General features: G+C 36.4%; 1 protein-coding gene across 1 annotated transcript in view; it reads right to left on the minus strand.

The window, feature by feature from the left end:
• The window catches only part of CSMD3 (CUB and Sushi multiple domains 3), a 1590968-nt gene that overhangs the window by 777079 nt on the left and 790175 nt on the right, over window positions 1-23714 (minus strand). Inside the window, exon 10 of the mRNA XM_044684131.1 lies at window positions 11333-11454. Within this exon, the coding sequence (XP_044540066.1) occupies window positions 11333-11454 (122 nt within the window). The remainder of the gene's footprint in view (window positions 1-11332; window positions 11455-23714) is intronic.

A 23714-nucleotide genomic window follows, 5' to 3' on the forward strand; every position in this document is an offset into this window, starting at 1 on the left:
GCAAAGTAAATTTCCCAATAAAACTTGGAGGCAGAAAAGCCTCTGTACCATGTATGTGCCCCCATCCCAATGGACTCAGAGAATCATAGAATCTCAGCATTGGAAAAGACCAGGAATCACCTCTTCCAAGCACTACTTAAGCAGGAATCTCAACAATAACCCTAGCAGGTACCTTTGAAACTTCTGATTGAAGACTTTGATTAAAACAACCTAATGGCTATCTATTTCTACTTTGAGACCAGTCTAAGAGTTAATAATTTTTTCCCTTTAACTCTTCCATAATTTCTTATTTCCTGTTGCTATTAATTTACCTTTTGGGTGTCAAGAAATATGTCTAAAACTTCTGTGTAATAGCTGTCACATTCTGGTAGAAGGCTATCATGTCCCTGTATATCTTCTCTCTATGCTAAGACCTTTCATTTTCTTTTACTGAGCTATATAATTTTAACTACTATATTGTTCTTTAGCACAGTTGCTCTATGTGCACTCATTCAGGTCCTTCCAAAAATGTGGGACATAATACTCTAGCTATGGTCTAAAAAAGAAAGAGAAGAATAGGACTCTCATCTTCTTCATTCTAGCCATAATGCTTCCTTAAGCTCATCCTAAGATCTTACTATTAAAATATGTTGAACTTTCTGTCCACTTAAAATCTCTAGGTTTTTTCACTTGAATAGTTGTTTGGCCAACATTTCTTCATAAGAATGAGCCAGTAGATAAAATTAGCTGAGAGTAAAAGCATTTATTAAGATTCCACAGTAAGAAAAATATCTATAAAACATTATTCTTTTATACTCAGGGCAAAGCCTTCCCAAAATAAACACTACGTTAGCAGTAAAGAGGGTGCTAATGCCAGAGCACATGATGGTAAGGAACACATGTAGAGAACAGATATGGCCAGATCAACTTCCACCTCCAGCAATACTGTAGTGCTGTCATATCCTTTTCTTTTCATAGATTCCCTATGCTAACATCCCCTGGGTGAGTGCCCCTGTTGGTTATGGCACTCAACTGCTCTTCAGTTCTGTTGCTCTTGGCATCTCCACTCTCAACTGGGACGTCTAAATCTCTCTTGAATCCAGTGGTATATCTCTTCTCTGTTCCTAAAAGTCAGATTTCATGTTTTCTGGATATGAGTTTTTTGTTTTGTTTGTTTTGTTTTGTTTTGTTTTACTTTCTGGATGCCCTGTATCTTTCTGAGTGAACAGTTCCAATATTAGAAACTACATCAAATGAAGGTAGAAGGGGAAAAAATCCCTATACATAATGCCCTCTGGTAGCAACGCATAAGTTTCATTCCAAAAACTGTTCTTTTCTTAAATGAGCCCTGACTGCTCATTGCTCTCTCTGTCTGGCAGGTTTCGCTTTTTAAAGTCCCACAAAGTACCTAGTTAATCTTTTACTAATCAATGCCAACCTCTCCTGCCAATTCAACCCAAGAGATTTTCACACTTTCTAGGAGGATGAAGAGGACTAAATACTTTGGGCTGTTACTATATTAATACTTTATCTGATTTATACACTTGATTTTGTATGGCTGAACTAATTGACTGGAGGAGGTACTTGCCTAGAATATATTGTGCTTCACTTTTACAATTTAGAATCTCGTTTTCTTAAAAATTCTGCTGAAGAATGACATTATGATGACACACACATACATGTCCTCTTCCCCAGTAAAATAGGAACTTAATAAAAACTTGTTAATTCAAAAATATATTAGGAGTTGATGTTACATATGGTCATTGGAAGTTTAAGATAGAAGCAACCTTTATAAGAATGAATTGGAGAAGGAAGACATATTCCCTATTTATATTCAGCTAGAAAGTATATAGTGTTCTAAGTTTGCAGTGATCTTTACATCTATTATCCCATTCAGTACTTATGATACTGTATGAGGTATATGATTTTTCTTGTGCCCATTTTAAAGATGAAGCAACATGCAATATAAATATATTTTATAAGTTTAAAGTACACTATAAATATAATGTAGAAAGCTTTCTTATAAATCCTAACAAAACATATTCTACTTAATTCATGTTGCTTTTAAAGTATAATGAAACTACTAGCCTAAAAATCTATCTCTCAAACAATATTTTTCATCACTTTCTCATCATTTATATTTATTTCCAATGGATTGTGGTTGCTCTGAAGAGAATTAATAGTCTTATGCATGATAAAAAGGAAATCCAGGATATTTTTGCAATGTAGATACAAAAAATTTCCCCTGCCCCAGTTTCCACAATATAAATGTTAACTGTATTTAATCTTACCTATTCTTTAAAGTATATCATGATGTTATAACCATTTCTAACCAATCTTAGCCAATGGGAATATTTAGGCAATGTGTAGTTGAAATAAAGGACAATTTGCTATTTTGCCAAATGTTATTCTTTTAAAATATTCCTCTAAATCTATACTCTGTTATCATTCTTTAAATAAATGGCTAAAGTGGATGTTGGCGTCACTACATAATTCTAAGAACTCTGTTAAGCCTAGTGAGATATACAATCTAAACTACAGGTGATCTCAAGTGCCAATCTTTACTTCTCCCTGGATTTTTGCTATTCTCCTTTCAATTTATTTAATCTTTAAACACCCAAACCTCTATGGCTTAGCTGCTTATTTGTAAAACTCTTTAATACTAGACACAACTGTGTCGTTCTTATAACTATCAATATTGGGGGGAAATGCATTTAATTTTTTGTGTTAACAGAAAAGGAAACATACAAAGTATTTTCCTAAAAAAATTCTTTCTTCACTAATCTACTAAGAAATTCTTGTTTTTTGGTTGTTTTTTTTTTTTTCCATTATCCATCAGTTTCTAGCTTTAGATTTACAGGAACAGCTCTTAAGGAGGTACTCTTTATGACTGAAATTAGGAGATACTGTCACTATGATAATGGGATTGGAAACTTAAAGTTGGAAGGAAATTCAGAGCCCATCTAGTCCAATCACCTCATTTGATAAGTAAACAGAGTCTGAGAATAGATAAGAAATAAAAGCAGAGCCATGACAAGGAAACTTGAGGCTATACGGCAGGTTGATGTTATATGACTTGCCCAAGATCACATAAGGAGTAAGTAGCAGAGGCAGGATCCAAAATACAAATTTCTGACCCAAATACACTTCACTAGGTTATCTCTGTCCTCGTAGAATAAAAGATTTAAAGAACGGAAGCCTCGACATTGCCTCCGGATTTTCTCTTCTCACTTCTTTCACTTATAATTCTCTTGGAAAATGTCACAATGCAGCTCAAGTTGTTTTCTTGAAGCTATCACAGTTTTATTTGTGACCTTTTTCTGGTAAGAGCAGGAAAGGCTGTAGTTTACTTTCTCCCAAACCCCTTAATAACCTTTCTGAATCTTTGCAACTTTCCATCTATTTGGTTGAAAAAGAACAAAAGGAACTTAAGAATCACATAAGGTGCTAACAGCAGTATAACATGCCTCCCCCATGACTTCCCTGTCCTTGCCAGGGTTGGCAAGGAATTAAAGGAGTGGGTGGTGCTCCACACTGGAAGGATTTGTGGTCAAGAGAGCAGGCTAACTCTTACTCCTTCACCTTGTTTAAGCTGACTGACACATTATTACCTCCTTATCTCTGTCTGTCTTCTGCCTCACTAGGCTGGGGGCTGCAGAGCAGGTTTCTAATTTATTTTCAACCCTGTAGATAGACACTAGGGAACTCACACATTGTTCTAAGGCAGCTGCAGCAGCTACCTCGCCCTTCTCTTGGTCTAATAATGCTTAATCCTCTAATTTAGAACCAAAAAAGAAATGAAAGCCTAAATGTAAATGATACCTTTCAATCATTTGTCAACATAGGTGGGCACAGAGAGAAGGTGGGGCAGTTAGGCATACCTTAAGGCAAATATAACCACTGAGCCTTCCCTTAAAGTCATGCCCAGAGTACATTCAGTGGGACAAATATGAATCTTAGAGTTATCAAAGTCTGCAATGTAGTAGAACCTAAGTATTTGTAACCTCAAATCTCTCCCCAAAGAATATATCTGCTTTAAGTGATAATTTTCAGGGAAAAGAGTAGGGAGGTGAAAATTATAAACAAACACATACATTTTCTTTACAATGGGTTTTAATTTATACTAACCTTTCAGTAAAAAGGGCCCTGAGAAATATAATTGAAATTATCAAGCAATTTCAGAATAATCTCAGAGCAATTGATCAATGATTCATAATTGATTTTGCTGAAGGTATAACAGAGTGTCCTAATAATATGCAGGCATTTTACTAATTAAAATGGCCTAATTGGATTTGCCATTAGTGTTTAAATTATTTACTGTGTAATAGCAATGAAAACCCAAACTATAGAAATCTGTAAAAATACCTACACTTCAAGATTCATAAATATGAATCGGGCTGATATACTAAATTTTGTCTATTTTTGTACCAAATATATAAAACTGAGAACTAAATAGAACTGGTTTTAAGCTAATGCATGATGATGAGCATCAAATAATAAATGATAGGCATAGTTTTATCATCTATTAGACAATATGATGAGTATTCATTGTTACCCACCAGTGTTTTTTTGGTTTACAAATAAATATAAATGGTAGAAAGACACTCTACCTTATATCACTCCATTAGATTGGATTGATTAACTGCTTGGCACTCATTAGACATTTAATAAATGTTTATTTACTGATTGATTGACTTAGTAGAGTTTTAATTATTCAATAGCTAGTATTAGGGTAATAAGATTCCCCCAAAGCTAAAAAAACAACTTTGAAACAATATTTAAGATTTTAAAATAACATATAGAGGGAGCAGCTGGGTAGCTCAGTGGAATGAGAGTCAGGCCTAGAGAAGGGAGATCCTAAGTTCAAATCCGGCCTCAGATACTTCCTAGCTGTGTGACCCTGGGCAAGTCACTTAACCCCCATCTCCTAGTCCTTACTGCTTTTCTTCCTTGAAACTTAAAGACATTATTTTTTTAAACCCTTAATTTATGTGTATTGGCTTATAGGTGGAAAAGTGGTAAGGGTGGGCAAGGGGGGTCAAGTGACTTGCCCAGGGTCACACAGCTGGGAAGTATCTGAGGCCAGATTTGAACCTAGGACCTCCCGTCTCTAGGCCTGACTCTCAATCCACTGAGCTACCCAGCTGCCCTTAAACACATTATTGATTCGAAAATGGAAGGTAAGGGTTGGTAAAAAATTATTAGCATAAAGAACACTTAAAAGTGGGTAGCAAAATAAAAGTTATGTATATTTTTGTTCATGTCAGCAGTCAACGTCTTCCACATTCATATTCATGTATTTTTGGTGTTGTTCTAAACCAGGTATTCCATTACTATATGCTAATATAGAAACTCCCTCCCCTATGTCAGATGGACAATGCAGATTTAGCTATACTCCTAGAGTTATCTGGGGTGTTGAGAATAAGAAACTTACTTGTGGTCCTAGAACTAGTATTTGTGAGCAGCAGGACTTGAATTCAGGTCTTCTGGACTCTATAGCTTGCTTCTACCTACTACACTATACTAGTATTCATTCATTTACTTTATGTTATAAAAAGGACAACAGAGGTACAGAATGCAATTTTAGTAACAGCAGTGTATTCACTGTGGAAAAGCTGCAATTGAAAGTCTTGCTCCTCCCAGAAAATGGATGGGAGAATAATTACCATCAACAATTTATACTGTTCTAAGATTGTAAAACTGAACCATTACTTCTAGAGTGTCTAGCCAAAAACTGATCAGAAGCAATGGCCATAGTTTATCACCCTAAGGTTTTAGAAGACAACAATATATCAGGGGATTTACAAATGATACAACAATAAATTCAGACAAGAAAAAAAGATAGAGATTCATGATGCCTTCTTGTACCGTTGTCAGTAAAAAGTACTAAGTTATGTCTAACATCTAAGCAGCGTGAACAAAGGAATATAATTTAAAACTTGGGTCTAATGAATAAAATAGGATGCAGAACATACTGTTTGGTGTGCTTGAGGTTTTTTATGGTAATTTAAGAGGTGATGCTCTGTTAACTAAGGGCACTCAGCTTATGTTGGTGGTGAATAGGAAGTCCTTTGCCCCTAGCCAGCCACAGGATGATTCAGACTCCTTTGAGATCACTGGACTGTTCATGCTAGAGCTAGCAACAAATGGGTCTATCCTCTCCCTTCCCTGCATCTGGAAATCCCAGATCACTCCTCACTAATCTTCTTGTCAATCTTCCTTTTCTACCACTTGACCAATCCTTCCTGAGGGAATTCCTAATCCATTATAACAATTTGGCCCACTCTCTCCTTTCCATTGGAGCAGACACCAAAATTTCTCTCAAGTATTCCTGGACTTTTCTATTTACCCTGAAATGAAAACCTCTCATATGTGTTACGAAGGAAGGAAGGAAGGAAACAAGGAAGGAAAGAAGGGAGGGAGGGAGAGAAGCAAGATGAGGAAGGGCAGAAGGAAGGATGGAAGGAAAAGAGGAAGGAAAGAAGGAAAGGAGAATGAAAGGAAGACAAATATATATTAAGTGCTTACTCTGTGCCAGGCATTATTCTAAGCCTTTTATATATATTATCTGAGAAGTTAAATATTACTAATATCTCTGTTTTACAGATGACTGAACTGAGGTTGACATAAGTGAAATGATTTGCCAAGAGTCACACAGTGTCTGAGTTTACATTTGAAGTTAGTTCTTCCTGATTACAAGCCCTGCACTCTTTCCACTGTGCTACCTGTCTGCCTCCTCTAAAACGGTGATCCTCTTTCTTCCATGTTTATTTATTTCCGTTTAGTTATTTGATTTTGGAGAAGAAATGTGGCATAATCAAGAGTTTTCCATTTGAAGCCTTTAGAACTGGATTCATAACTCTATTCTATTTGGTATCTGTGACCATGAGCAAGTCATTTAATTATCCCAAACTTCAGTCTAAGTGTCTCTAAAATAAGAGGGCTGGATTATATGAATGAATTGAGCATTTATTAAGCACTTACTATGTTGGAAGAGTAGAACTAAGTCCTGAGTATGTAAATTTAAAAGATGGTACCTGCCCTCAAGGGGATCTTATTCTATTTATCAGGTATGTTTTTATATATGCAAGAAAAGAAAAGATTTTAGCTCCATTCCAGATGGAAAGGGTAGCCAGTCAGTCAAAGAAAATTTATTAAGCATTAGATAGCAAGATGGAGGCACTTGGCTTGGGGCCATGGTAGAGAAGGACCAAGAGTAAGTATGAAATGCAGTCTGAAGAGGAATGAAGACATAAGCAGCCTGCGATCCTTCCTTAAAATGAGATTCTGGGAGAAACCATCCAAAAAGAGGAGGGAGGCTCAATGGAAGAAGACACTTCCAATATGTAAACTATAGGAACAGAATGAGCCATAGTATCCAGGTCTTTGGGGTGTAGCGGCAAAGCAGATGGTAATGCCTCTTCTTTAATACCTTTTCCACAAATATCTTAATAGTTTCTGATGTCAACAATTTGACATTGGGCTAGAAGTATTACTATTTCCAAGGCTCTAGTTCAGGGTCCTGAGCAGTCTCCATTAGGGTCTAAGAGAAGACAGTGGTCAAAGTGGTGGTGGCAGTTTAACATCCCTAGTACATCCTGCCCCCTTATCTTTCTCTCAAGTTTTCCTGCCATTTCAGCTAGATAGCCTTGCCTTCCCTGGGAGTGGCAGTTGGTTGATATTTATTGAGGATGATTGGTCCCTTATTCCGGGAATTGCCTCCCTTAACAATGGCTGTGAGGACTGGGCCAGTGGGCTTAGGGGTGGGGTACTGTTACTCCCAGGGCTTCTTCACCTACCCTGCCCTTAATGACATTTGGTCAGCAGACACTGTTTTTGATGTTGAAGAAACTAGGTCCCTGCTCCAAAATAATTTTTCCCTCAACTAGAGGCTTTGGGACTGGGATGAAAGCGGGTCCTGTGACCTAAGAGGGCACTATTATTCTCAAGGCTCTTGCATCCAGGGTCTTTGGATGTCTCCATCAGGGTCTGTGGTGGATTGAATTACCTGGTAAGTGCTATCTCTCATCCCTCCCTCAGAGTGCCTTTCCTTGAGAAGAGATCTTGAAGAGTCCAATCCCATGATTTTCCATATGAGCCATATAAATTCCCCAAATGGTTAGCTACACGACAGCTAAGGTCATCACCATCTCTAAATCCATGGCCCGACATTTCTATTAAGTGAGACAATGGTGTCAACACATTATATGATTTTAGTAGTCATTTTAATAGCTTAATAGTTAATTTCCTCATATGTAAGATGAAAGCAATCATACTGGTACTATGTGGGACTATATACTACTATGGGATGAGGGAAAGAAAAAAGCTTTTAAACCTTAAATAAATCAACCAACGAAACAAATGTCATCCTTTCCTTCCAATCAAGTAACTAAAACTGGAGAGAAATACAAGAAATTCAATAACTTTAGGTAGGCATTTTATGAAAAAAGAAACCTTATGCTGTGGTAGAGAATTCATATTAAAATGAATCTGTTAAATAACAAGTGAAACCCTTAGTAAAATGTCATATCTTACCTTATTGTGTATATGTTTAAATTAAAACCAGCCAGTGATTTAGAAAAAGAAAGTTAACAAATGTGCACTTGAAATTTATGTAAATCCTTATGAAATCTTTTATTTAAATATTATATTAGTATACACCATTGACTGTAACCAGAAAAGCAATCATCATGACTGGTCACCAGAAACAGCTAAATTATTTTAATTCAACAAACTCTATTCAGCATTTATTAAACCTCTATTGTGTCCCAAGCATTGTGCTTTGTGCTAAGACTATAAAGACAGAAAATTAAACAGTTTTTGCACTGAAGCAGTTATATAATCTTTCATGTGCTGGTGACAATTCTATATACTTGATATATTACCAAAAATTTTTATTATAGGATCATAAATTTAGAGCTCACTGGTATCTTAGAGGTAATCAACTTCAACCCATTCATTTTAGTGATGAATAAACTGAAGACCAGAAATATTTAGCATCTTGCCCAAGGTAACACAGCTGGAAAATTTCTAAGGAAGGATTTTAGTCTAGAGAATTGTAATTCTAAATTAAGTCCTCAATGCCCTATACCATATTGCCTTTCAACAATACATTATAATAACATACTTAGCCAGAGCTGTATGATAAATTCAAACAAATTAATCTGTTTTATTAATAGTATTATTAATATTTTGTATAATTTTAAAATTTCTTTCTCATATAAAAATTATACTATTTTCTTAAACAATGATGACATAGGGAAGATTGATTTGATTATTTCCGACTAAAAATTATAAAAATAAGGACTACAGGAGATAAATGACTTACTGGAGGTCACATAACTAGCTAAGAGGCTTGAGTCCCCTCTCCAAGTCTTCTAATTCTTTGTGTAAAAGTCTTTAACTCATTAATTGTGATCAACCAGTTCATAATCAAGGATGACAAGGTCATCTGGTAGTCACTGACAAGGGCTACTCTCCAGTGCCAGTGTAGACATTTTTAATGTGGAGAGAGCTATATCAAAATAATCTCAGATGATAAGTTCTTTCTTCTATCCCCACCAGTTTGTACTCACGCAGATATTCTTTGCCAACATGAATCTTAGAGTGACATTTTTTTATTTCAGGAAAGCAAAAATCATCTTCTTTTGAAAAAGGAACTTCTTTTAACTAAATTCTTTTCTCCAAAACAATGTGGGACTGGCCAACCAGGAGAAAGACTGATTTCCTCTAATAGTGTTTTACATTAGTCTGAAAAGCAAACTGCTTTCTTCAGCATGGAGTTAAGAACAAAATAGGACAGCCAAAGAGGATAAATCAAAGGAAAAGTTAGACTCAAGATATCCTAGGTCAGTGTTGGCAAAGGTTTTCAAGTTCACATGCCCAAATTGCAACTTCAAGCTGCCTGTGAGCGCCCTGAATTACCTTAGAAAGAGGATGGAGGAAGTGCTCACTTTGGGTACCTGGACAGAAGGGTGGGACATGCAAAAATTTTCCTCCAGTGCTGGGAAAAGGGGAAAGGGAGCAGCTCCTCCATGTTGGCTGGGCATGCATGCTAATACTTCACTAATGCTGCCCTAGGACTTTAGGGAAATTTAATGGCACAGTATATTTAAATACAAATAGAAAGCAACCTCAATATAGAGACAAAATACAGGAATTCTCTAACATTTTGTACTTGCTATGTACCATGACATACTTCTTTTTAATCTAAATTGACTAGGTATAATGTAGACTCTAAAAATTGATGTCTATTTTTCTATTTAGGGCATTTCTCAATAGATCGTTCCAATAACTCAGGTATGCAACCTCAACTGCTCACTTTTGTTTATATCTTTATGTATACATGCTGCTTCCTTCAATGCAATGTAAGCTTTTTGAGATATAAATATAATTTCTTGCAGCAGAAACTTTTATACTTGCATCATTGCATACGCAGAGCCTAATGCCTTGTTTGATGTATATAACAGGTGATAAAAGCTTGTTGACTGATTAATAATTCCCAATAATTTCTAGTAAACATTAAAATTACATTAAGAAAGCTCAAATATTTAAAATATGACATATCTGTAAATTATGTTTAGTAAGTAACCTTTAAAATATAATTTGAACAATTAATATTTATGACTTTTTCAAAACATATAACAGCAATTAACAAGTGTTTCTAGAAATTACATTCTTTGTTTGGAAGTTTTCTATTTCTCTGGCTCCCTGTTTTTCTACCAATATTTGCCTCTCCCCATTTTTTTCTCTCCCTGTTCTTCCTCCCGCAATATAAATATATACATATAACAGTCATAGTATAGTATATCTTTCTCCACAAATTCATAATTGCATAAATATAAAACATTCATAGCATATACCTGTATAGCGCTAAAGGAATGATTTTTGAATTTAAAAATAAATAACTAAGGTTATGTTTTATCTTCATTTATACCATATTTCATTTTCAAAATTTATCAATGTTTAGCTTTTACAATATAGCCATGCCAAAGGTAGAAACTTGAATTCACAATCTTATTTTCAAAACATATCACCATGAATGAAAGGATATATATATGCATATTAGAACTATAATTTCACTGGTACCCACTCTGAAATTTATAATCTTAAGGAATTACATGGAGCCCAGAAAGGTCAAATGTATAGCTCAGTATAAAAAAGTCAATATATATAATATGTGCTAAGTGTAACCAGTTCTTTATTCATTGTACCATGGTATCTATCGTATATGCATGTGCACATGTGTACATGCACCATGAACACACAGAAAATTCAAGTTTTGAAAAATCACTGTTGTTTTTTTAATTTCTCTGTGTAACTTTTTGTTTTAGAAAAAATAAAATTTTCTTACCTTATTTGTATTCACTGCTGTGATAACCCACACACATTGAGCATTGCTATCATATTGGAATGGAAAGTTGGGAGATGTGAAGGTACCACTTGGTCCTTGAAGATTAGAACCACATGTCTTCACTGCAAAAAGAAATTGTATCTAAATAATACTTGTATTCAATACATACATCAACATGCTTATACAATACATATTTATAAATTTGCAAATATGATTTGGATAGAAAATTATACAATCACAACCACATTGAATGAAATTATCATCTCCCTTGTAATATTCTAATGGTATAACATCAAAATTAAAATGTTGAGGTTTTTTCCTAAGTTCACGAACTCAATCTTTTCTAAACAAATTGAAAACTGGTCATGAATAAAACATGTAAAACATGATAAACTGCCTATTGATTTTAAGTAGGCTAGTTTAATTTTTAAAAGTTTAATTTTATTTTAAGTAGGTTAGTTTTACTTAAAAAATAATTTGTCGAATAGTTTGGTAACAAAACTACAAAATAAAAATAGGATTTGGATTAAAGAAGCTGTTTGGTAAACACTGTCATTAATTCGATTTGAGTTCAATTAAGGCACACAACATTATATTTTTAATATTATTTTTAAAAGACAACTTTTCTGTTGTTTATGCATATAAAAGTTAATTTTCTTAATATGTTAATGATCTGACTCAAACAAATTCTAGAGCTATTATACTGTGCTACATAGATCAGGCTCATTAAATGCCACTTAATGTACAATGAGAGACATTAAATAAATGAATGAATAAACATCTAATGGGATATTTTTTAAAGAAGAAGTGATTTTTGCAATAGCAAAATACTGAGAATATTTACCTTTAATGCAAAAGTCACAAAAAGCATTTTGAGGAGCAAACAATAAATAGCACTATAAATGCCAGTGATTACAGAACCTATACTGTAAGGTGGGGCGAGGTTCATGGCAATAAATACTGAGCTTTTTGTCATTTGCAGGAACCCAGTTTCCTTAGTCCTGTTTCAGAACTTTTCTCAGTTTGATGTTCTTTCAGTTGACCTGATTGTTTTAATGAGGACTGCCACAGAAATGACTTTTGGATTGATTTTGCATTAGCGGAAATCTATTAGGGAAATTTCAGGTGTTCTCTGGTAAGGCCCAAGAAAAATTTGCTTGAACTTCCAAGATAATCATCTATGATTCAATGATTCTGGAAGAAATGTTTGTGTGCTCTACATAGAAAGGAATACCTAGAAATTTTGTTACAGTCTTTGCTTGGATGAGTTTATGCTCAAGGCAGTTAAGGAAATTTTCTTCCACTGCAATTTGGTATCTCTCATAAAGGGAAAGGACCTTTAATCTTGGGGAGAGTACCTAGACCAGTGATGGGGAACCTTTTAGAGATGGAGTGCCAGGCTCTGCCCCACCCAGGCCAAGTGCTGAGCCCTTGCCACTCCCCAGAGACAATATCCTGTGCCCCTCCCCTCACCGAGTATGCTCTCCTTACCCCCCTTACTCCACCAAGGGGAGGGAGGAAGCACTCCCTTTGGACTGCTGGGTAAGGAGGCAGGTGATGTAGGTGGGCTTGAGAAGAGGGAGAGGTGATAGGTGCAAGCCCTTTGCTCCCCTCTATTTATGTGAGCTATGATCCCCTCAAATTCAGGGGGAAAAAGCAAAAAAGCCTCAGCTTATAGGAAAACTCCTTATTTATAGGAAAATATAACCTTCAGGTTAAGTGACATCATCCTGACACATTTGCAGCCTTCCTGAAGTAAGTATCTTCCAAATTAAACTTTTTAGTCAATAGTCAAGAGTTGAAGTCAGGTTTTAATCTGGATGTAGGGCTGATTGGTTGATGACAAGCCACTATCCAATTTTCCAGAGCTTCTAGCCCACCTGTTTTCCTGCAGGTAGGTAGGTACCCTTTTGAATGAAAATTGAACAGGCTAGTAAGAAGTGAGAGGACTAAGAATGAAAATAAAGGCCCCCAAGTTTGCTGGTGAAAAAAACTGGGGAAGGGAGCTGAGGAATAGCAAAGAGGCTATTAGCCTAGCCTCAGATTCATAAAACTTATTCCTAAATCACCAGACTAGTTTTGAACATTTTAAAAGTACGAACTCAATAGACACATTCCCAAATCCCCCAAATACTTCATGTAGTAAAGACACTGGCTGCTTCTGATAGTAAAGATATAAGTTGTTTCTGTCTCACTCAGGTCAGGTAATGAAGAGGCCATTGTATTCTGAATGGGGTAGGGTAATCCTGCCCTGCATGAGATGCTGTCTGGAAGAGACCTGCTTATTAATTCCTAGTGGGAAAGGGAGAGGGAAGCAGCCCAGCTGTACCTCCCTTTGGCTTTCTAGTGAGGAATTCTCGTGAACTCTGTGCTACAGGGAGGGGCACACTGGATCCTTGGAGCACTGGGTCCTTGGCCTGTGTGCCCACAGAGAGGTCTATGCGTGCCATCACTGGCTCACGTGCCATAGGTTCACCATCATAGACCTACACCAGTGATGGGCAAACTTTTTAAAGAAGGGGCCAAAGGAAAGGAAATGCTCATCTGTTAGTCTGTTTGTAAGGCAACTCTTTTGAAGTTTCATTGTATTGTATCCTACTCATTATATTCGTCAGGTTAGGAATAATGTCCTCCAGCTGGCCAGATAGAACATTTCAGGTCCCATTCCTCACTCCCCCCCCCCCCCACCATTCACTTTATAATTATTATCTCATTTGATCCTCATAACAAACCTGGAAAATAGGTGCTGTTATTGTCCTCATTTTGCATTTGAGGAAACTGAGGGAAATGGTGGTTAAATGACTTGCTCAGTGACACACAACTAGGAATTATCTGAGATTGAATCTGAACTCATGTCTGCCTGATTCCAGGCCCAGTGTTCTATCTACTGAGCCATCTAGCTGCTAGGAGAAGAAGGGAAAGGAAGGGAACAGAAGAGAAAGTAGGTATATTTTCTATAGCCCTACTATGTTTCATGCTCAAAGCACTTCACAAATAGTATCTTATCTAAAAGAACTGATAACCAAGAAGATTTCTGAAAAAGTTGGAAAGATCTGCATGGAACGATGAAGAGTGAAATATGTAGAACTAGTAGAACATTGTACACAGTAACAGCAATATTAGATGATAATTATCTGTGAAAACTTGGCTACTCCCAGCAATGCAAAGATCTGGGATAATCCTGAAAGGCTTAGAACAGGGAATGCCATCCACCTCCAGAGAAAGAACTGTTGGAGTTGTCTTTCACATCAGTGTGTCTGATTTTATTTTGAGGTTTTGGTTTTGTATGAATGTGTTCTTACAATAATGACAATATCAAAGTGTTTTGCATAATAATAAAAAATTTAAAAATATTTAAATATCTTATTTAATTCTTCCAAGGGGTAGATGCACTTTTTACCATACATTTTTACCTGTGAAGAAACTTAGGTAGACAGAAATTAAGTGATTTGTCCAGGATCACACAGCTAGTAAAAGTTTGAGGTCATATGTGAACTCAGGTCTTCCTACCTCCAGGCCCAGCCTCTCCACTGTACCACCTAGCTGCCTTTATTAAGCTATATATAGAAATGCATTATTATGTACTTGAGAGTTCAGACTTCTTACTTATGTAAATCTTTGTTTGTTTAATCAAATCTGACTCTCCTGGCACTCCATTTGGAGTTTTCTTGGTAAAGATACAGGAATGGCTTGTCATTTCCTTCTCCAGTTCATTTAAAAAATAAGGAAACTGAGGCAAACACGGTTGAGTGACTTGTTCAGAGTCACCCAGCTAGTAAGATGAATCTTCCTGACTTTCGGTCAAGCACTACATCCTCCAACTTCCCTTAAGTAAATTTTCAATAAGCAAATTCATCTTTACGTAAAGAATTTTGAAAGCATCATTCCAAAAAAAACAAACAAAACAAAAGAAACAAACAAAACCTATGTTAACTTTACAGTGCCCATAAGGTGCTCTTTCTCTCCCCACTCCTGCCCCTCAAGCTGAGGCTCTGCTCCCCATCTCCCACCACAAGAAAATAAAAATAAAAAAAAAAAAACAAAAAAAAACTAAACTAAACTAAAACCTTCCAAGTAAAAGCAGAACTGAAGCAAGGCAGTTCATCACCGCCTGGACCAAGATCAGGAGCTTGCCTTGAACCCTCTAGCGCTAATGAGAGGAAACCTTGGCACCCGACAGTCCATCAGCCCAGGCTATCTGCCGCCCCTATGCATGGGTACCATGTATCTGTCCCCACCCACTACCCCACTTCCATAGCCCACATCGCTGGTCCTCCCCTATCCGCATGTCCTGCCTGTGTCTGCCCCCGGTATTTTCTTCTACTTGATTCTTCCCAGCCCTCTGCCCTGGCTCGAAGTGTTCCTCCACCTGAACTTGCTTCTCTGTGCCGGCCCTGCTGTGTCCTTGAAACTTGGGCTGGCCCCCTCCCAGTCTATATCTCTCTCGTCCTTTTCCCAAGTCTTCGGCCAAATTCACGTAGTAAAAATCTCTTTAGCTAGAGGTCTGCGGAGAGGTCCACTTAGATAAAGGGAAAGCTGTCTGTACAGGAAAATGTTAATGAAAGGATTTGATTAAAAATTGTGCCACACAGGCTTTTCATGATACTTTTTTAGTCCAAGGCACTGGGAAAAATATTCAAAAGTGATAATGCAGAACGTGAAGAAATTGCTAGAGTTACCCAGATTTGGGAATTATAGACACTGGTAAAGACAGTCCAGGAAATTTGCTACTAACAGCAAATATTAAACTGGAGGCAGAGTGTACTGCATGGGGATTGACTGAGTCAATCTGTCAGCCTACCTCAAGTAATTACTATATACAGGTAAGAATACTTCTAATAAGTCAATCAGTCAATAAAGGGCATTGAATGAGTGGCAATTTGAGAGACAGAGCCCAGAATGTATGCTGCACTTAGATTATTCTACCTGAGCCTCATAATAAATAACCCTCTAAGGTAGATATTGCTATACCCATTTTACACATGGGAGAACAGAGGCTCTAGGAGTTTGAATAAATCTGCTCACTCGAGCTACTATATGTTAGAGGCAAGATTCAAATCTAGACCTTCTTGACTTGAAATTTAGTAGTCTGAGAAGACAGGCACTCTTCAAATTATCCTCTTCTCTTCAGCCTTGTTGAGGAAAATTTTCCAGATTAAATTTTTCATTTATATGTGCTCTATGATCGATGTATGAGAGAACCAGTGTGGTCCTGTTCACTTAGGCTTTAGATATGCCTAAAGTAGAATTGAATGAACAGTAGAAAATGGATAATAATTCCAAAGTAATGATGAAGAAATGCTGAGAACTGAGAAAGTTTCACAAATCATTGAGACCTATTTTTTAAGCCTTACAAAAAGTCTTCATCCTACTACATCTCTTTTTAAACTCTTAATTATCAGTCCAAGAACAATGATAACTTCAAAAGCTTTTCAAGTCAATGACATCCTCCTAATCTACTGATAATTTAGAAGCTAGACTTAGAGGATTAGAAGGTAGAATTAAAGGATTATTTTGGCAAAAAGCCAAACACATTTATACAAGATACATTCCCTTCCATTGTGTTTCATGTTACTAAGTGACAGGAAATATGAAATCACAAAAAAATCATTTCAGCTCCATGGCCCAGGATTCTCAGCTATAATGTCATCTGGATAAAGGATGATGTTGAGCACTCATTCATGTTTCCTTATGAATTATTATAGTACCTTAAAAATGCAGGTTATTCCTTACTTTGCATCCTGCAAAAGATAATTCCTCTTTTACATTTTGAAGGGGAAGGAAATCTGTCAGTAAATTTGATTCTCAAATTAGGAAAACAACCTCTTTTGGAAAGTTTCAAAAGAAGTCAGCATAGACTAGAAAATTGTTTTCTGAGAAAATGACTATATGTATACTTAAGTCCTTAGACTAACTTGGCATATAATAATTAAAACATCTTATTAAAAGTGAGCTTATTCAAAGCCCTTAATATCTGTAAAATGGAGATCATGGAGATAACAATTCCTACTCTATCTACCCCCACAAAGCTGCTGTGAGGTTAACATGAGTTCACAGATGTAGTTTACTACAAGAAAATGTTCAAAAGCATTAGAGCAACGGAGAACATCTTTATTAAGCCCAATCCTGCCTTTTCTAGCAAATGCCATATAAACAAGTGGCAATAAAAGCCACAAAAGGTTGTATGTTCCTCCTCCATATTGACTCTGCATTCAGAGGCTTAACTAGAACAGGGTGGCTGAGGTATTGTTTACAAGCAGTGACATCTGGAATAGGCTTATTTTTCCTCTCAGTCCTCTATCAGCCTCTATCCCTACTGGTTTGGGTGCTGGAAAATAATTCCTAGGACAGGAGGAAGGAATGGGATTTCAGGTCAATAATTGATAGAACAAGAATAGATTAAGGCCTCACCTCTCCTAGCAAAATTGTAACTGATTCACAAAATGTTTAATATGTACAGAGCTTCTTAGTCATAACTCCATTCCTTGGAATGGTGGGACACTAAACTATATTCTCCTTATGTGTCATGGAAAGTATAATGATGGATTGAAACCAAACAATAGGTGTCAAATAAATGTCTTTTTTTTTAACCCTTACCTTCTGTTTTAGAATAAATACTGTGTTTCAAGGCAGAAGAGTGTAAGGGCTAGGCAATGGGGGTTAAATGACTTGCCCAGGGTCACACAGCTGGGATGTGTCTGGGGCCAGATTTGAACCTAGGACCTGGCTCTCTCAATCCACTGAGCTACCTAGCTGCCCCCAATAAATGATTGACTACAACACACATGAGTCATCAAAGCAAAAAGCAGGTACAGAACAAAATATTAGAAGAGATTCATAGAAAATGGTTGACAGAACCACAAAGATGGAAGTGGTCTCGTGGCTATGTAGTCCATCTCCTTATACAATTAATTCCCTTTAAAATATACCAGACGAGTTGTGATGCAGTCTCTGCTATCCCCTACTCCCAGAGGCACACACACACATAATACACCCATACATAATGTGATTGCTGACTGTATATAATTTTGGAATAATCAAATTGAAAAAGAAAGATACTATAGGATTGGAGAAAGGTAAATGTTATGGTTTCCAAAAAAGCTAGAAGAACTTTGCACAATTTAGGGCAATAAATTTAACTCAATCCTGGTAATATTCAGGAACATATTATTATAATATGCTTAGTCAACATCTAGAAAGGGCTGTGTTAATATGGATTCATTCAATATCAAATCATGCCAGACTATCTAATCTATATCCAACCATGTCAGACTAGCTAATCTATTTTTTAAATATTGTACAAGACTGGCATATTGGGGCAATTCTGTGCTTGAAATTTACCTAGATTTTAGGAGACCATTTGAACAAATATTTCATGCCAGGATTATTGGCCAGGAGAGGTATGGGCTGGTACAGTTATGAAGTATAGGAAGAGGTTGAATAACCAGATTCAATAGAGTAATTTTTATTGGCTAATGGTCATCTGGAAAAGTATCTAGTAGGATCCTCTAAAGAACCATACTGCCTTGTGCAATCTTAATTTTGTATTAATAATTTGGATATTGGCAGAAGTGGAATACTTTTCAAATTCTAGGGCAATACCAAGTTGTCATTCTGTCTGGAAGATAAAGCAATGACATCTAAAACTTCCATGTTTGTGATTAGAATTTTGTACCCTTGGATTTCATTTCCCAGCATTCCTCTTTCATCCTCACTTTGCATTCTATGTTTTGTAGATATAACTCAGCTCTCTGTCTCTTTTGCTTTTGCCATCTAGGTAAACTTCTCTTTACTGACGGTTTTACTTTCCTCTACTTCAAGTGATTATTAATAAATCTTATAAAATATAATACTTGGAGTTATTGTATATTAATTTTTAATCTTACACATGTAAGGACGGATCCTAAGCCTGTTATCTCTTTTCTACTAGATTTCACCCTTTGCACTTCATCTTCCTTTTTCTCTTTTGATCTTAGAGGCAATAGGGAGCCACTGGAGTTTATGAAGTGATAGGTGGTGACATATTTGGACCTGCACTTTGGGAAAATAAGTTAAGGAGCTAAACGGGGAAAATTGGAGCAGGGAGAGATTTGAGGCAGGCAGACCAGGCTGTTGCAAACCATGAGGTGATGAAGGCCTGCACTAGAACGGTCACAGTGCCAGAGAAGAGAAGGAGACATATTGGAAAAATGTTGCAAAAGTAAAATCAACAGTTCTGGGTAACATATAGGATATAAAGAGTAAAAGAGATAGTGAGGAATCCTTCTAGGTTGTGAGCCTGAAGGACTAATAGTATGGTGTTAGCCTCTGAAGGAATAATGAAAGTAGGAAGGGGGAGGGTTTTCAGAAATGATGATGAATTCCATTTTGTACTTATTGAATTTAAGATGTTTACTGAATATCCAGTTCGAAATAACTGAAAAGTAGCTAGAGATGTAAGACTGGAAATCAACAGAGAGAATGAAGCAGCAAAGATTGATTTGAAAATCATCAGCATAAAGATTTAATTAAATCCAAGGAAGCTGAGGAGATCACCAATGAAGTAGTATAAAAAGAGAAGAATAAAGGGTCCAGGAAAAACCCAGGTATCTCGTTTGGGGTCCTGATTTGGAGTTGGAGCTAACAAAGGAGATAGAAAAGGAGTTATCAGAAAAGGAGGAGGAGAACCAGGAGAGAACCCTGTCCAGAAACTCTAGAAAGAAGAGGGTATCAAGGAGGAGAGAGTATTCAACTGGGTCAAAGACTACAGAGGGCGAAGGTAAATGAGGATTGAGAAAAGATAATTAAATCTGGCAAGTAAGATTATTAATAACTTTATATAGATCAATTCTGGAGGAATGATATGGTCAGAAATAAGATTTTAATGGGTTAAGAAGAGAGTGAGAGGAACAAAAGTAGATGTACTTATTGTTGATAGCCTTTCTAAGGGTTTAATTGTGAAGTTGCTGGAGATACAGAACAATATTTAGCAGTGATGGAAGAACAAGTGAGGGTTTTGTTTTAGGATATGGGAGCCAAGAATATGTTTAGAGGCAATAGGAAATTATCCAGTAGAAAGTGAGAGATTGAAAGCAAGTGAAAGAATGGAGAAGACAGAGGGAAAAATCTGTTGGAGGAGATGGGATGGAATAGAATCACTATAACAAGTAGAAGGATTACCTTTGTGAAGGACTAAGACCACTTCATCAAATGAAACACACAAAAGAAGGGAAAGTGACAAAAGGTATTTGAGTGATAGATGAAGAAGAAGGGACAAGAGGAATTTCATAGTGATTGGCTTCATTTGTAACCCTGTAAAATATAAAGCAAGGTTCTTAGTCAATAAAGTGAAGGGAGAGGGAGCCATGAAAGTTTTGAAGAAGAACGAAAATGTTTGGAAGAGCTGCTATGGGGAAGAAAACACAGGATAGTGAGTCAATAAGGGAGATAATAGAATTGCCCCGCAGGATTGAGGATCCTGTTGAGGTATGTAACATAAATTTATAATGGACATAGTCAGAATGCTTGCATGATTTTCTGAACCTTCATTCAGCAGCATAGGTGTAGGAGCAAAGACGACAAATGGAAGGAGTGAAACATGGCTAAGGCTTTTCTGGATATAATTGGCAATATAAAAAAGAGGCTAAGAATTCAAGAGAGGAGGAGATTATGGGGAGGATGAAATGTAGGTCTTTGGAAGGGAGGTCAGAAGATGTAAAAAGCCAACTTATTATGGTGGGAAATGGGAATTTCACAATTCCTAAAAACAGAGAGGAAACAATTGTGAGTTATGTCAAGATCAAAGATATGACTATCTGAAGCTGAGGTTGAATAGAAGAGTAGTTCATGGGAGGCAAGTAGGTAGAAGAGCTGAGTGGTTAGGGTATTTGAAAAAGAAAAAGTATGTATGTTGAAGTCCTCTAGAATTAGGGATTCTTAACCTGGGATCTAGGGACCTCATCAGGAACACCATGTATAAATTTCAGGGAGTCCTGGAACTTGATTGAGAAAAAAAAACATCCATCTTTATTTTCACTAAATTCTAATTGATGTTTAGTACTTCTTCAATTATTTTTAAACATTATTCTGAGACTCTGTCCACAGGCCAAAAGGGCCCATTACATGCACACATATACATGCACATGCGCATGCACACAGTTAAGGATTGCTGATCTGGCCCTTCTCACATAGCCACTGAATAACTCATAAAGATTAGAATTAAAATTTAATCAACATCTATATTGTACTTTCAGGCTTTCAATGCACATTAAATATGTGGTTTTTTTTTATTTTTATTTTTATTTTTTTTAAACCCTTGTACTTCGGTGTATTGTCTCATAGGTGGAAGATTGGTAAGGGTGGGCAATGGGGGTCAAGTGACCTGCCCAGGGTCACACAGCTGGGAAGTGGCTGAGGCGGGGTTTGAACCTAGGACCTCCTGTCTCTAGGCCTGACTCTCACTCCACTGAGCTACCCAGCTGCCCCTAAATATGTGTTTTTAATTTGATCCTTACAAGAATATTTTGATAGGGGCAGCTGGGTAGCTCAGTGGATTGAGAGCCAGGCCTAGAGACAGGAGGTCCTAGGTTCAAATCCGGCCTCAGACACTTCCCAGCTATGTGACCCTGGGCAAGTCACTTGACCCCCATTGCCTACCCTTACCACTCTTCCACCTATAAGTCAATACACAGAAGTTAAGGGTTTAAAATAAAAAAAAAGAATACTTTGATATAAGTATTATAGGTGCTATCACCCCTTCTCATAGATGAGAAACCTGAAATTCAGAGAGATAAAGTGATTTGGTCAAAGACACATAATTATTGACTGTCCAAAGTAGAATTTAAACCCAAGTCTTTTCCAACTGAGTCCAACTCACTTTCTTACTATATCATATTAGCCCTCTAAGTAAGAGCCATGAGACTCAATTGATATCTTATAGTTAAGCTTTGGATCAGAGACACCATAAGCATTTAATAAATACTTGCCAATTCAATCATGACATGACATTATTTTATGTTTCAGGGGAAAGTAGGCTGAATTCAGAGTCAGAGGACAGGGTTAAAATCTTGATTGCTACTAATAAACTATGCAACCCTGGTCAAATCAATTAATCTTACACTTCAGAGTACTCAAATGTAAAATGAGGGAATTAGATTAGATAACCTTAAAGTTCCCTTCTAAGTTCTCTTTATCTTCAGTTTATAATATAGCACAAGCCCCAGGTTTGGTGGTTTAATTCAATTTTTATTATGTTGCTGTCTTTAGTGATTATAAACAAAAGCACCTTTGAATATTTTTGACTAGGTATAGATATTTTTTGAATTAAAAAAAATCATATTCTTAGGATGTTCTAACAGTCTTTTATAACATCACTAGTAGTATTCATACAACATAACTTTACCATAGGGTATGACAACTTATGTATATGTATAACATATGTACCACAGATGGCATTTGAGATAAGATCAAGGCCCACTTTCCATAAAAACGTGAAATGACAATAACTCCCCTTTATATGATTCTTTAAGGCTTGTAATTTCAAAGTACTATATACATCTTATTTTAGCTTTATAACAACCCTATGAAGTAGGTACTAACGTATTATCAGTCCCATTTGAAAGATGAGACCACTCAGGCTAGGAGGAATTAATTAACTTGCATGTAGTTGCTAAAAAGTGACAAAAGCAAAATCTGAATTCAGATCTCACTTATTTCCTTTAGTAGTGTTCCTTGTATTCTAACACAAAACATCACAAGAAATGTCTTTCATTGTCTCGAAAATATACTCTTCGTATAATCCTTCCTTTCAGAAAATTAATTTAAAAAGCATTGGATATTAAGTACATGTTATATGCCAGGTACTGTGTTAAGCTCTAAGTATACCAAGACAAAAAGAAAATAGATCCTTCCATCAGAGTTGATACTTTACAAGGGAGATATAACATGTGAAGATACATACACACATATTATATAAAAATAAATTAATATCAATATACTACTGGTTCTATGAGCTCATTGACATCCTCTCTAATGACTTAGATAATAATATAATCTGTGGAACTCTCTTATCCTCTCATATATCACAGGGAGACAACCCATTGTATAAAGTATATACAAATAACAAGCAATTTCAAGGAAGAGAAGTCTCACAACAGCTGTCATCAGAGAATGAGGAAGTGACTGACCTGTGTGCTGAAGGAAGCTAGCAATTCTCTGAGACAGAGGAAATGGGAGTTCATTCCATTCTAAGTAACCCAACTGTTCCAAAACAAGGGTGTGAAAGATATAACATCATGCATAGTTAGAAGGCAAGTTTTCCTAGAATGGAAAGTTGATGTATGGGGGTCCTATGAAATAAGATGGGAAGAGTAGATGAAGAGTTATCTTGAAGAGGTCCTTAAAT

Source organism: Gracilinanus agilis, chromosome 1 (genome assembly GCF_016433145.1).
Source record: "Gracilinanus agilis isolate LMUSP501 chromosome 1, AgileGrace, whole genome shotgun sequence".
Taxonomy (NCBI): Eukaryota; Metazoa; Chordata; class Mammalia; order Didelphimorphia; family Didelphidae; genus Gracilinanus; species Gracilinanus agilis.